This window comes from Acipenser ruthenus, unplaced genomic scaffold, assembly GCF_902713425.1.
Source record: "Acipenser ruthenus unplaced genomic scaffold, fAciRut3.2 maternal haplotype, whole genome shotgun sequence".
Taxonomy (NCBI): Eukaryota; Metazoa; Chordata; class Actinopteri; order Acipenseriformes; family Acipenseridae; genus Acipenser; species Acipenser ruthenus.
The window spans coordinates 427-12,500 of record NW_026707344.1 but is presented as its reverse complement, the minus strand read 5'-3'; the positions used below and the strand labels follow the sequence as shown (position 1 = coordinate 12,500).

The window sequence follows — 12,074 nt, the reverse complement described above, 5'->3', positions numbered from 1 at the left end:
GAAGTATCGTTTTTGCGCTCGAGACTACTTGACGAAAAATATGCGCAGTTAAAAATTATCTAAAATATATTAATATTTATTTATACGTTTTAAGTATGGTAAGAAAAAAATAGGTAAAATGAGAAAAAAAATAGTTTTTTAAATAAGTTATCGAAAAGTGCAATTTCTTCAGCTGAATATATCTTTAATACTTCAATTTCAGCAGATATTTGAATTAATACGTTACTCGTGAAACTACAGTAGCTTATTATTATTATTATTATTATTATTATTATTATTATTATTATTATTATTATTATTATTATTATTACCAAGCAAAAACAAACACGTCTTTAAAGGTTGCGTTTTAGGACTTACAAAGAAAAAAAAACGATAAAAAAGTCGCTTTTTAATTTGAATTACCTTAAAAAAATAACAGCAGAACTCAATTATAAATATTTTAAACGGGTACGGTACAGATTTTTCTTCAACTTTGAAGGCAGCTTCTCGGAAACGTTGTCATGTTGTTGTCTGGTCTGAAGTTAATAACAACACACCAGACTGAGGAGAACAAGCCTTTCTGTCTTTCTTTTTTTAAAGGCGATCAATTAAAACAAATCATTTACAATAAAAAAAAACGATTTTCAAGTCAGAGAAACGAAAACGTCCATTTTGCGACGCAGAAACTTCTCGATCCTGAGCGTTGTTGTTGTTGGCGGCTTCGGTCTGTCTCTCTCTCTGTCTCTGTGAAGTTTTATTTTAGTAGTATTATTTCCTGGATAATAAATCTATAAACTCACTTTGTTCCTCCTGTGGCGTAGTTAATGAATAACTCCAAGCCAGAGATTTAAAAAAAAGACACTCTTTCATGTAATATGGCCGTTTAACACGAAACCCGAAACCCGAAAATTCAAATTTCTCCTCAGTAACGGTCACTAGCTGGTCTGCCATCTCGCCTCATCAGTTGGTTTAGTTAATTAATGAATTAATAACTAACAAATAAATTAAACAGCCCTTTTTTGAAGGGGGTTCACCAAAAAAAACTGCTTGTCTTTCGTATCTTAAAATAATTGTCTATAAAGTATATATTTTTTCTCACAAAACGGCGCTCGCGCTTTGCGAACTTACCAAAACTCCCGCCAAATAAATCGTCGCCGATACCTATAAAGTGGTATCGATTTTAAACGATATTAGCGCCAGTAGCCGATACTGGTTGGTCAACAACATCAATACAGGCGGTACCGTGTCCAGTTTAAGTGAATATATGCGCTATGAAAATTCATAAATAAATACTGTAGCCTCTACATTTTGGTAATGAAAATACACGGAGGGGAAAGAGAGCGTCAGAAAAATACGCCTTTATTATTGTTATTATGTCTGTGTGTTTATCTGAGTTTAAGAGGGACGAGAGGAGAGGACAAAGTTCGCTCGTTGTAAAAAAAAAGGCGATTTGTTTATTGATGAAGTTGTGAGGGTTGTAAACTCGGGAGACACTATCTGTGGCAAAACACAGATAACGCTGTTTAAATATTGACCGCTTCTAGTAATGAACGAAGCGCCCTCGTCCTCTCTATAAATCTGTTTTATTTGTTGACACAGTAAAGGCGTCTAGAAAGAGATTTTCATTAATATATATATACACACACACAGCTGTGGTGGTCAAACGTTTTGCATCGCCCTGTGGAAAGAACTTGCTGGCTCGGACTACGGCTCCCAGCATGCCTCTGCACCCGCGGCAATGGTGAGGCATGCTGGGAGCTGTAGTTCTTTATGCTGTGGTCTCGTATCACAAGCGATACAGACCTCTATTACAATACATCATGTACAGCTGTGGGCAAAAGTTTAGCAGCATCACCCTCTATATAGAATGAACTGATTCAGCTTCATAGAGTCCAATGAAAGCTGCTGAATAATGTTCCCTTGTTAACATATTGAATTCCACCCCCTCTATATAGAATGAACTGATTCAGCTTCATAGAGTCCAATGAAAGCTGCTGAATAATGTTCCCTTGTTAACATATTGAATTCCACCCCCTCTATATAGAATGAACTGATTCAGCTTCATAGAGTCCAATGAAAGCTGCTGAATAATGTTCCCTTGTTAACATATTGAATTCCACCCCCTCTATATAGAATGAACTCTCTCAGCTTCATAGAGTCCAATGAAAGCTGCTGAATAATGTTCCCTTGTTAACATATTGAATTCCACCCCCTCTACATAGAATGAACTCCCTCAGCTTCATAGAGTCCAATGAAAGCTGCTGAATAATGTTCCCTTGTTAACATATTGAATTCCACCCCCTCTATATAGAATGAACTCCCTCAGCTTCATAGAGTCCAATGAAAGCTGCTGAATAATGTTCCCTTGTTAACATATTGAATTACACCCCCTCTATATAGAATGAACTCCCTCAGCTTCATAGAGTCCAATGAAAGCTGCTGAATAATGTTCCCTTGTTAACATATTGAATTCCACCCCCTCTATATAGAATGAACTCCCTCAGCTTCATAGAGTCCAATGAAAGCTGCTGAATAATGTTCCCTTGTTAACATATTGAATTCCACCCCCTCTATATAGAATGAACTCCCTCAGCTTCATAGAGTCCAATGAAAGCTGCTGAATAATGTTCCCTTGTTAACATATTGAATTCCACAACAGTATAATATAGAATCCCTTCTTCTTGGGGTCTGTGTTAGTTTACTACATTCTGAAAAGAGTTTAGTGTCATTAAAGCTGCAGACAGACAGACACACAGACACACAGACAGACAGACAGAGCCCCACAATCCTGTTCGGTTTGACGCTACAGTATAATATAGAATCCCTTCTTGGGGTCTGTGTTAGTTTACTACATTCTGAAAAGAGTTTAGTGTCATTAAAGCTGCAGACAGACAGACAGACAGACAGACAGACAGACAGACAGACAGACAGACAGCTCCAGACTCTGATCCTCTCAATATCTTGTGAGCTGAAGGAGATCCCGAGGGAGTTTCATCACCAGTCGGTCGCTCTCTTCTTGAGATGGGACCTCTTCAGGGTGTCGCACGCGTGCGCGGTTCTGAATTGTTTTTTGCCAGGCCTCTGTTTGCCAGTGCAATCCCTGACTTGTATAAACATTGCCTTTCCCACGATGAATGCTGTAAACGTCAACACGCCTTCACTAATTCATCATTCAAACGGACTCTGAATTTTCACCACACAGATCAACATCAATCTGCACAGACAGAGAGAGAGAGAGAGAGAGAGAGAGAGCTGTCTGTCTGTCTGTCTGTCTGTCTGTGCCTCTGTCCGTCTGTCTGTCTGTCTGTCTGTCTGTCTGTCTGTCTGTCTGTGCCTCTGTCCGTCTGTCTGTCTGTCTGTCTGTCTGTCTGTCTGTCTGTCTGTCTGTGCCTCTGTCCGTCTGTCTGTCTGTCTGTCTGTGCCTCTGTCCGTCTGTCTGTCTGTCTGTCTGTCTGTCTGTCTGTCTGTGCCTCTGTCCGTCTGTCTGTCTGTCTGTCTGTCTGTCTGTGCCTCTGTCCGTCTGTCTGTCTGTCTGTCTGTCTGTGCCTCTGTCCGTCTGTCTGTCTGTCTGTGCCTCTGTCCGTCTGTCTGTCTGTCTGTCTGTCTGTCTGTCTGTGCCTCTGTCCGTCTGTCTGTCTGTCTGTCTGTCTGTCTGTGCCTCTGTCCGTCTGTCTGTCTGTCTGTCTGTCTGTCTGTCTGTCTGTGCCTCTGTCCGTCTGTCTGTCTGTCTGTCTGTCTGTCTGTCTGTCTGTCTGTCTGCGTGTCGCGCTTATATTGTTGCCTATATCTGAAACTGAATCAAATTGTCATTCAACTAATTACTACCGTTTGTTTATCGTCATAGCGACAGCTCCTGAATTTACATGGGGGGGGGGCTGGATGTTATGTACAAGCTTGCTTTTGTTGAAGCGCACCCCCATTTTAACCGCACCCCGGTTCCAGGATAATAAAGGTGTCAAATCACCAAGACCCGGCGCTGGAAAGGATTGCAAACCAACCGGTTCCTGCGACAAATACCGTATAATCGAGAAAACAGGCGCACGCTTAGCGTGTACTTCGGTACGCGCTGTTTCCCGAGAGAGAACAAAAAAATGCTTTTCAACTGTTTTCGTCATCTTTTTTCAAAAAAACAGCCTCCCACACGGAATATACACACGGATGAAGGCTATATTTGCATCCTGAGCCATTCTTAAAAAAAGTCACAGTCCACAAACGTTCATTAATCAGTAACAAAAATGAGAATACGTTAAAAGGATGTCAAGCTGGTGCATTAGTATATCTCAGAGAAACCGGAGAGGAACGGGAAATCAAAACAAGGTAAAGGAGATCGTCCAAATCAAGCTGAAGCTCTAACGGATAACGACACAGAACGTCTGTACAGCGCCGAAACACCACGTTTAAAAAAACGCATCTGCTAATATCGGAATTGCATTAACATTAAAGTCTATGGGACAGGATTAGATCCTGGGAAAATGATGTTATTATATATAATATATATACACTTTATCACGTTGCTTTAGCGCGGCTATACGGTAATGAGGCGGCTTTGACAGCACAACGAGTGACGTCACTCTTTTGAAGCATTTCGCTGGCCGTTCCCTTCCGTGTTATTTACAGCTGTACGAAACAAACACGGGTCGCTGTTCTTTTTGAACTGCCCAGCCCAGCAGTGCTTTATATTTCCCTGTCGTTGTAAGAAAGAAGTCGGCTTCCATCAGCAATGCACCCCCAAGGACTGATTTTCAGACAGGTGAGTTTTTATATTGCTTTACCTGCATTGTGAAGCACAGAGAGGTCTGGTAAAGCATAGGGAAGCATTGTAAAGCACAGAGAGGTCTGGTAAAGCATAGGGAAGCATTGTGAAGCACAGAGAGGTCTGGTAAAGCATAGGGAAGCATTGTAAAGCACAGAGAGGTCTGGTAAAGCATAGGGAAGCATTGTAAAGCACAGAGAGGTCTGGTAAAGCATAGGGAAGCATTGTAAAGCACAGAGAGGTCTGGTAAAGCATAGGGAAGCATTGTAAAGCACAGAGAGGTCTGGTAAAGCATAGGGAAGCATTGTAAAGCACAGAGAGGTCTGGTAAAGCATAGGGAAGCATTGTGAAGCACAGAGAGGTCTGGAAAAGCATAGGGAAGCATTGTAAAGCACAGAGAGGTCTGGTAAAGCATAGGGAAGCATTGTAAAGCACAGAGAGGTCTGGTAAAGCATAGGGAAGCATTGTAAAGCACAGAGAGGTCTGGTAAAGCATAGGGAAGCATTGTAAAGCACAGAGAGGTCTGGTAAAGCATAGGGAAGCATTGTAAAGCACAGAGAGGTCTGGTAAAGCATAGGGAAGCATTGTAAAGCACAGAGAGGTATGGTAAAGCATAGGGAAGCATTGTAAAGCACAGAGAGGTCTGGTAAAGCATAGGGAAGCATTGTAAAGCACAGAGAGGTCTGGTAAAGCATAGGGAAGCATTGTAAATCACAGAGAGGTGTGGTAAAGTGACCTCAGAGTTTCGTTTCAGCTGTTCGAGAAGCAGAGCTGCACGTACTCTTACCTCCTCGCGGACGACACCACGAAAGAAGCCCTGATCATCGACCCCGTGCTGGAGACGACGGAGAGGGACCTGAGAGTCATACAGCAGCTGGGACTGAGGCTGCTGTACGCAGGTAACGAAACACCAGGGGGAGCCGCACAGTCAGGGGAGCGCAGGGGGTACCCCGAGGCACGGCCGCGTGGGGCGCAGGGGGGGAGTCACACAGTCAGGGGAGCGCAGGGGTCCCCGAGGGTCTCCCCTTGGTAAGGGCACGGCCGCGTGGGGCGCAGGGGGGAGTCACACAGTCAGGGGAGCGCAGGGGTCCCCGAGGGTCTCCCCCTGGTAAAGGCACGGCCGCGTGGGGCACAGGGGGGAGTCACACAGTCAGGGGAGCGCAGGGGTCCCCGAGGGTCTCCCCTTGGTAAAGGCACGGCCGCGTGGGGCGCAGGGGGGGAGTCACACAGTCAGGGGAGCGCAGGGGTCCCTGAGGGTCTCCCCTGGTAAAGGCACGGCCGCGTGGGGCGCAGGGGGGAGTCACACAGTCAGGGGAGCGCAGGGGTCCCCGTGGGTCTCCCCTCGTAAAGGCACGGCCACGTGGGGCGCAGGGGGGGAGTCACACAGTCAGGGGAGCGCAGGGGTCCCCGAGGGTCTCCCCCTGGTAAAGGCACGGCCGCATGGGGCACAGGGGGGAGTCACACAGTCAGGGGAGCGCAGGGGTCCCCGAGGGTCTCCCCTTGGTAAGGGCACGGCCGCGTGGGGCGCAGGGGGGGAGTCACACAGTCAGGGGAGCGCAGGGGTCCCCGAGGGTCTCCCCTTGGTAAGGGCACGGCCGTGTGGGGCGCAGGGGGGGAGTCACACAGTCAGAGGTAATGTGTGTGTTTTTTTTGTTATTTTTTTTTTAAGTTAACACTCATGTTCACGCTGATCATGTGACCGGTTCCGGCTGTTTGAAGACAGCTATCCCAGAATGCCGCAGCGTGCTGTCGGAAGCCAGTGGCGGACAGGCCGATATTCACGTGAAAGAGGGCCAGGCTCTGAAATTTGGCCGTTTTGTAAGTCGAGATGCGCCAACCAGGGTATCGTCTTTTAAAAGACTTTATTTGTCAAAATAAAGTCAGTCGAAATCGTGATTGCAAAGTTACAAAGTCTGTCTTAGTTAGTTCTACAAATGTCTCATCAGCCCTTGAAGTATCTGTCTCTATCCAGACCCCTCTAAAGGAGCTAGCTTTTATGACCCCCCCCCCCCTCCTAAACCAGCTGTATTTTCTAAGCAAAACCTGTTAATACTTAGTTTACTATTTGGGAAGATGTTTATCAACCGGTTTGTAGCTCTGATACATAAACAGCGGTCTCCCTAAAAGGTAAACCTCCTTCACGTTTGTTCTCGGTCTCAAAGGACTTGATTTTTTACAACATTGTCCTGTCGGTCAGTCTTTTGTTCTTAAGATAAAAGCCAGTGTGATCCAGTCCAGGTTTTACTGCTACCAGCTTGATCAGCCCCCAGTGTGTCTAGCTAACAAGCTCAGGTGTGTCTTATTATTAAACTCCTAGTGAAACCAGGACTGGATCACACTGCTGTGCAGCGGGAGTCTGATTCCTAGCCCTGTAGATAGACTTTGGTTGAAGGAGGTTTGTAGCTGATTATATAGTGAAGAGAGCTACAGGATATTGCTGGGAACTGTGGGATATTTAGACAGAGAGATCAGGGAGGGGAATCAGACTCCTATCGCACAGCAGTGTGATCCAGTCCAGGCTTTACTGCTACCAGCTTGATCAGCCCCCAGTGTGTCTAGCTAACAAGCTCAGGTGTGTCTGATTATTAAACTCCTAGTGAAAGCAGGACTGGATCACACTGCTGTGCAGCGGGAGTCTGATTCCCCTCCCCGTGTGTCTCGGTGTGTCACAGCGCCCCCTGCCTGTGCTCTGTGTCCCTGCAGGCCCTCTCAGTCCGCTCCACTCCGGGTCACACTGATGGCTGTGTCACGCTGGTCCTCAACGACCTGAGCCTGGCCTTCACTGGAGACACACTGCTGATAAGAGGCTGTGGAAGAACTGACTTCCAGCAGGGTGAGAGAGGGGGAGGGGGAGGGGGAGGGGGAGGGGGAGGGGAGGAGGGAGGGAGGGAGAGAGGGAGGAGGGTGGGGGAGGGGATAGTAGAGACTTCCAGCAGGGTGAGAGAGAGGGAGGATAGAGAGAGGAGGAGGAGAGGGGAAAGAGGGAGAGGAGGGGAGAGGGAGAGGAGGGAGGAGGGAGAGGGAGAGAGGAGAGGGAGAGGAGAGAGAGGGGAGAGGAGAGGTGGGGAGAGAGGGAGAGGAGAGGAGGAGGGATAGGAGAGGAGAGGAGAGAGAGGGGAGAGGAGAGGTGGGGAGAGAGGGAGAGGAGAGGAGGAGGGATAGCAGAGGAGAGGAGAGGAGAGGAAGAGGGGAGAGAGGAGAGGAGAGGGGGAGAGGAGAGAGGAGGGGGAGAGAGAGAGGACAGAGGAGAGGAGGGGAGGAGACAGGGAGAAGAGAGGAGAGGAGGGGAGAGGAGGAGGGTGAGAGGAGAGGAGAGAAAGGGGAGAGGAAAGCAGAGGGCAGGAGAGAAGGGGAGAGGAGAGGAGAAGGGAGAGAGGGGGAGAGGAGGAGAGAGGAGGAGGGTGAGAGGAGAGGAGAGAAAGGGGAGAGGAAAGCAGAGGGCAGGAGAGAAGGGGAGAGGAGAGGAGAAGGGAGAGGAGGAGAGAGGAGGAGAGAGGAGGCAGGCACTGAGTGAAGCACACCAGGTTCGGGCTCTCGTGTCTGCACCCAGCTTGTATGCTTTGTCTTTTAGGGAGCTCTGAGACTCTGTATCAGTCGGTTCACCGGAAGATCTTCACTCTCCCAGATCACTGTCTGCTGTACCCTGCTCATGACTACACAGGTAACACACCATTGCTTGAGAGCAACACAGCCGGGACTACAGCTCCCAGCATGCCTCTGCACCCGCGGCAATGGTGAGGCATGCTGGGAGCTGTAGTTCTTTATGCTGTGGTCTCGTATCACAAGCGATACAGACCTCTATTACGATACATCATGTACAGCTGTGGACAAAAGTTTAGCAGCATCACCCTCTATGTAGAATGAACTGATTCAGCTTCATAAAGTCCAATGAAAGCTGCTGAATAATGTTCCCTTGTTAACATATTGAATTCCACACCCTCTATATAGAATGAACTGATTCAGCTTCATAGAGTCCAATGAAAGCTGCTGAATAATGTTCCCTTGTTAACATATTGAATTCCACCCCCTCTATATAGAATGAACTCCCTCAGCTTCATAGAGTCCAATGAAAGCTGCTGAATAATGTTCCCTTGTTAACATATTGAATTCCACCCCCTCTATATAGAATGAACTCCCTCAGCTTCATAGAGTCCAATGAAAGCTGCTGAATAATGTTCCCTTGTTAACATATTGAATTCCACCCCCTCTATATAGAATGAACTCCCTCAGCTTCATAGAGTCCAATGAAAGCTGCTGAATAATGTTCCCTTGTTAACATATTGAATTGCACCCCCTCTATATAGAATGAACTGATTCAGCTTCATAGAGTCCAATGAAAGCTGCTGAATAATGTTCTCTTGTTAACATATTGAATTCCACCCCCTCTATATAGAATGAACTCCCTCAGCTTCATAGAGTCCAATGAAAGCTGCTGAATAATGTTCCCTTGTTAACATATTGAATTCCACCCCCTCTATATAGAATGAACTCCCTCAGCTTCATAGAGTCCAATGAAAGCTGCTGAATAATGTTCCCTTGTTAACATATTGAATTCCACCCCCTCTATATAGAATGAACTCCCTCAGCTTCATAGAGTCCAATGAAAGCTGCTGAATAATGTTCCCTTGTTAACATATTGAATTCCACCCCCTCTATATAGAATGAACTCCCTCAGCTTCATAGAGTCCAATGAAAGCTGCTGAATAATGTTCCCTTGTTAACATATTGAATTCCACCCCCTCTATATAGAATGAACTCCCTCAGCTTCATAGAGTCCAATGAAAGCTGCTGAATAATGTTCCCTTGTTAACATATTGAATTCCACCCCCTCTATATAGAATGAACTCCCTCAGCTTCATAGAGTCCAATGAAAGCTGCTGAATAATGTTCCCTTGTTAACATATTGAATTCCACACCCTCTATATAGAATGAACTCCAAAGGACGGAGCACAAGGAGGTGAAGTGACTCGCTCAAGGTCACACACACACACACACGCACGCACACACACACACACGCACGCACGCACGCACGCACGCACGCACGCACGCACGCGCACGCACGCACGCACACACACACACACACACACAGGGAGTCAGTGGCTGAGCCGGGATTTCTCTAACCCGCTGGACCCCCAGTTTAATTTCTTTCTTTCCTTCGTTCTCAATGTGTTCCGAAGGACAGACAGTGTCGTCGGTGGGAGAGGAGAGAAAGTTTAACCCCCGACTGACCAAAACGCTCTCCGAATTCGTGGAGATCATGAACAACCTTGCCCTGCCCTACCCCAAACAAATCGGTGAGCAAGAGAGACCAGCAGACCAGCTCTAGTTTGGGGCTCTAGTGCCTTCATCAGCGTGATTGAAACTAAACTGAGTCCAGCAGACCAGCTCTAGTTTGGGGCTCTAGTGCCTTCATCAGCGTGATTGAAACTAAACTGAGTCCAGCAGACCAGCTCTAGTGTGGGGCTCTAGTGCCTTCATCAGCGTGATTGAAACTAAACTGAGTCCAGCAGACCAGCTCTAGTTTGGGGCTCTAGTGCCTTCATCAGCGTGATTGAAACTAAACTGAGTCCAGCAGACCAGCTCTAGTTTGGGGCTCTAGTGCCTTCATCAGCGTGATTGAAACTAAACTGAGTCCAGCAGACCAGCTCTAGTGTGGGGCTCTAGTGCCTTCATCAGCGTGATTGAAACTAAACTGAGTCCAGCAGACCAGCTCTAGTTTGGGGCTCTAGTGCCTTCATCAGCGTGATTGAAACTAAACTGAGTCCAGCAGACCAGCTCTAGTTTGGGGCTCTAGTGCCTTCATCAGCGTGATTGAAACTAAACTGAGTCCAGCAGACCAGCTCTAGTTTGGGGCTCTAGTGCCTTCATCAGCGTGACTGAAACTAAACTGAGTCCAGCAGACCAGCTCTAGTTTGGGGCTCTAGTGCCTTCATCAGCGTGATTGAAACTAAACTGAGTCCAGCAGACCAGCTCTAGTGTGGGGCTCTAGTGCCTTCATCAGCGTGATTGAAACTAAACTGAGTCCAGCAGACCAGCTCTAGTTTGGGGCTCTAGTGCCTTCATCAGCGTGATTGAAACTAAACTGAGTCCAGCAGACCAGCTCTAGTGTGGGGCTCTAGTGCCTTCATCAGCGTGATTGAAACTAAACTGAGTCCAGCAGACCAGCTCTAGTTTGGGGCTCTAGTGCCTTCATCAGCGTGATTGAAACTAAACTGAGTCCAGCAGACCAGCTCTAGTTTGGGGCTCTAGTGCCTTCATCAGCGTGACTGAAACTAAACTGAGTCCAGCAGACCAGCTCTAGTTTGGGGCTCTAGTGCCTTCATCAGCGTGATTGAAACTAAACTGAGTCCAGCAGACCAGCTCTAGTTTGGGGCTCTAGTGCCTTCATCAGCGTGATTGAAACTAAACTGAGTCCAGCAGACCAGCTCTAGTTTGGGGCTCTAGTGCCTTCATCAGCGTGATTGAAACTAAACTGAGTCCAGCAGACCAGCTCTAGTTTGGGGCTCTAGTGCCTTCATCAGCGTGATTGAAACTAAACTGAGTCCAGCAGACCACCTCTAGTTTGGGGCTCTAGTGCCTTCATCAGCGTGATTGAAACTAAACTGAGTCCAGCAGACCAGCTCTAGTTTGGGGCTCTAGTGCCTTCATCAGCGTGATTGAAACTAAACTGAGTCCAGCAGACCAGCTCTAGTGTGGGGCTCTAGTGCCTTCATCAGCGTGATTGAAACTAAACTGAGTCCAGCAGACCAGCTCTAGTTTGGGGCTCTAGTGCCTTCATCAGCGTGATTGAAACTAAACTGAGTCCAGCAGACCACCTCTAGTTTGGGGCTCTAGTGCCTTCATCAGCGTGATTGAAACTAAACTGAGTCCAGCAGACCAGCTCTAGTTTGGGGCTCTAGTGCCTTCATCAGCGTGACTGAAACTAAACTGAGTCCAGCAGACCAGCTCTAGTTTGGGGCTCTAGTGCCTTCATCAGCGTGATTGAAACTAAACTGAGTCCAGCAGACCAGCTCTAGTGTGGGGCTCTAGTGCCTTCATCAGCGTGATTGAAACTAAACTGAGTCCAGCAGACCAGCTCTAGTTTGGGGCTCTAGTGCCTTCATCAGCGTGATTGAAACTAAACTGAGTCCAGCAGACCAGCTCTAGTGTGGGGCTCTAGTGCCTTCATCAGCGTGATTGAAACTAAACTGAGTCCAGCAGACCAGCTCTAGTTTGGGGCTCTAGTGCCTTCATCAGCGTGATTGAAACTAAACTGAGTCCAGCAGACCAGCTCTAGTTTGGGGCTCTAGTGCCTTCATCAGCGTGATTGAAACTAAACTGAGTCCAGCAGACCAGCTCTAGT

The 12,074-nt window shown here is 47.1% G+C and overlaps 2 protein-coding genes across 2 annotated transcripts in view; one reads left to right on the top strand and one right to left on the bottom strand.

Moving 5' to 3' along the window:
* The window catches only part of LOC131725425 (guanylyl cyclase C-like), a gene marked incomplete at its 3' end in the record, with an annotated part of 17,682 nt that extends 15,758 nt beyond the window's left edge, over positions 1–1,924 (bottom strand). Inside the window, exon 1 of the mRNA XM_059018682.1 lies at positions 1–1,924. This exon is cut by the window's left edge and continues 453 nt beyond it.
* Positions 1,925–3,897: 1,973 nt separating this feature from the next.
* On the top strand, positions 3,898–10,110 carry LOC131725424 (persulfide dioxygenase ETHE1, mitochondrial-like). The gene is made up of 6 exons (XM_059018681.1): positions 3,898–4,729; positions 5,487–5,631; positions 6,402–6,550; positions 7,436–7,565; positions 8,304–8,393; positions 9,910–10,110. Exons 1-6 carry the CDS (start codon positions 4,700–4,702, stop codon positions 10,056–10,058), a joined length of 693 nt encoding a protein of 230 aa, XP_058874664.1. The 5' UTR covers positions 3,898–4,699; the 3' UTR covers positions 10,059–10,110.
* The last annotated feature ends 1,964 nt before the right edge of the window (positions 10,111–12,074 follow it).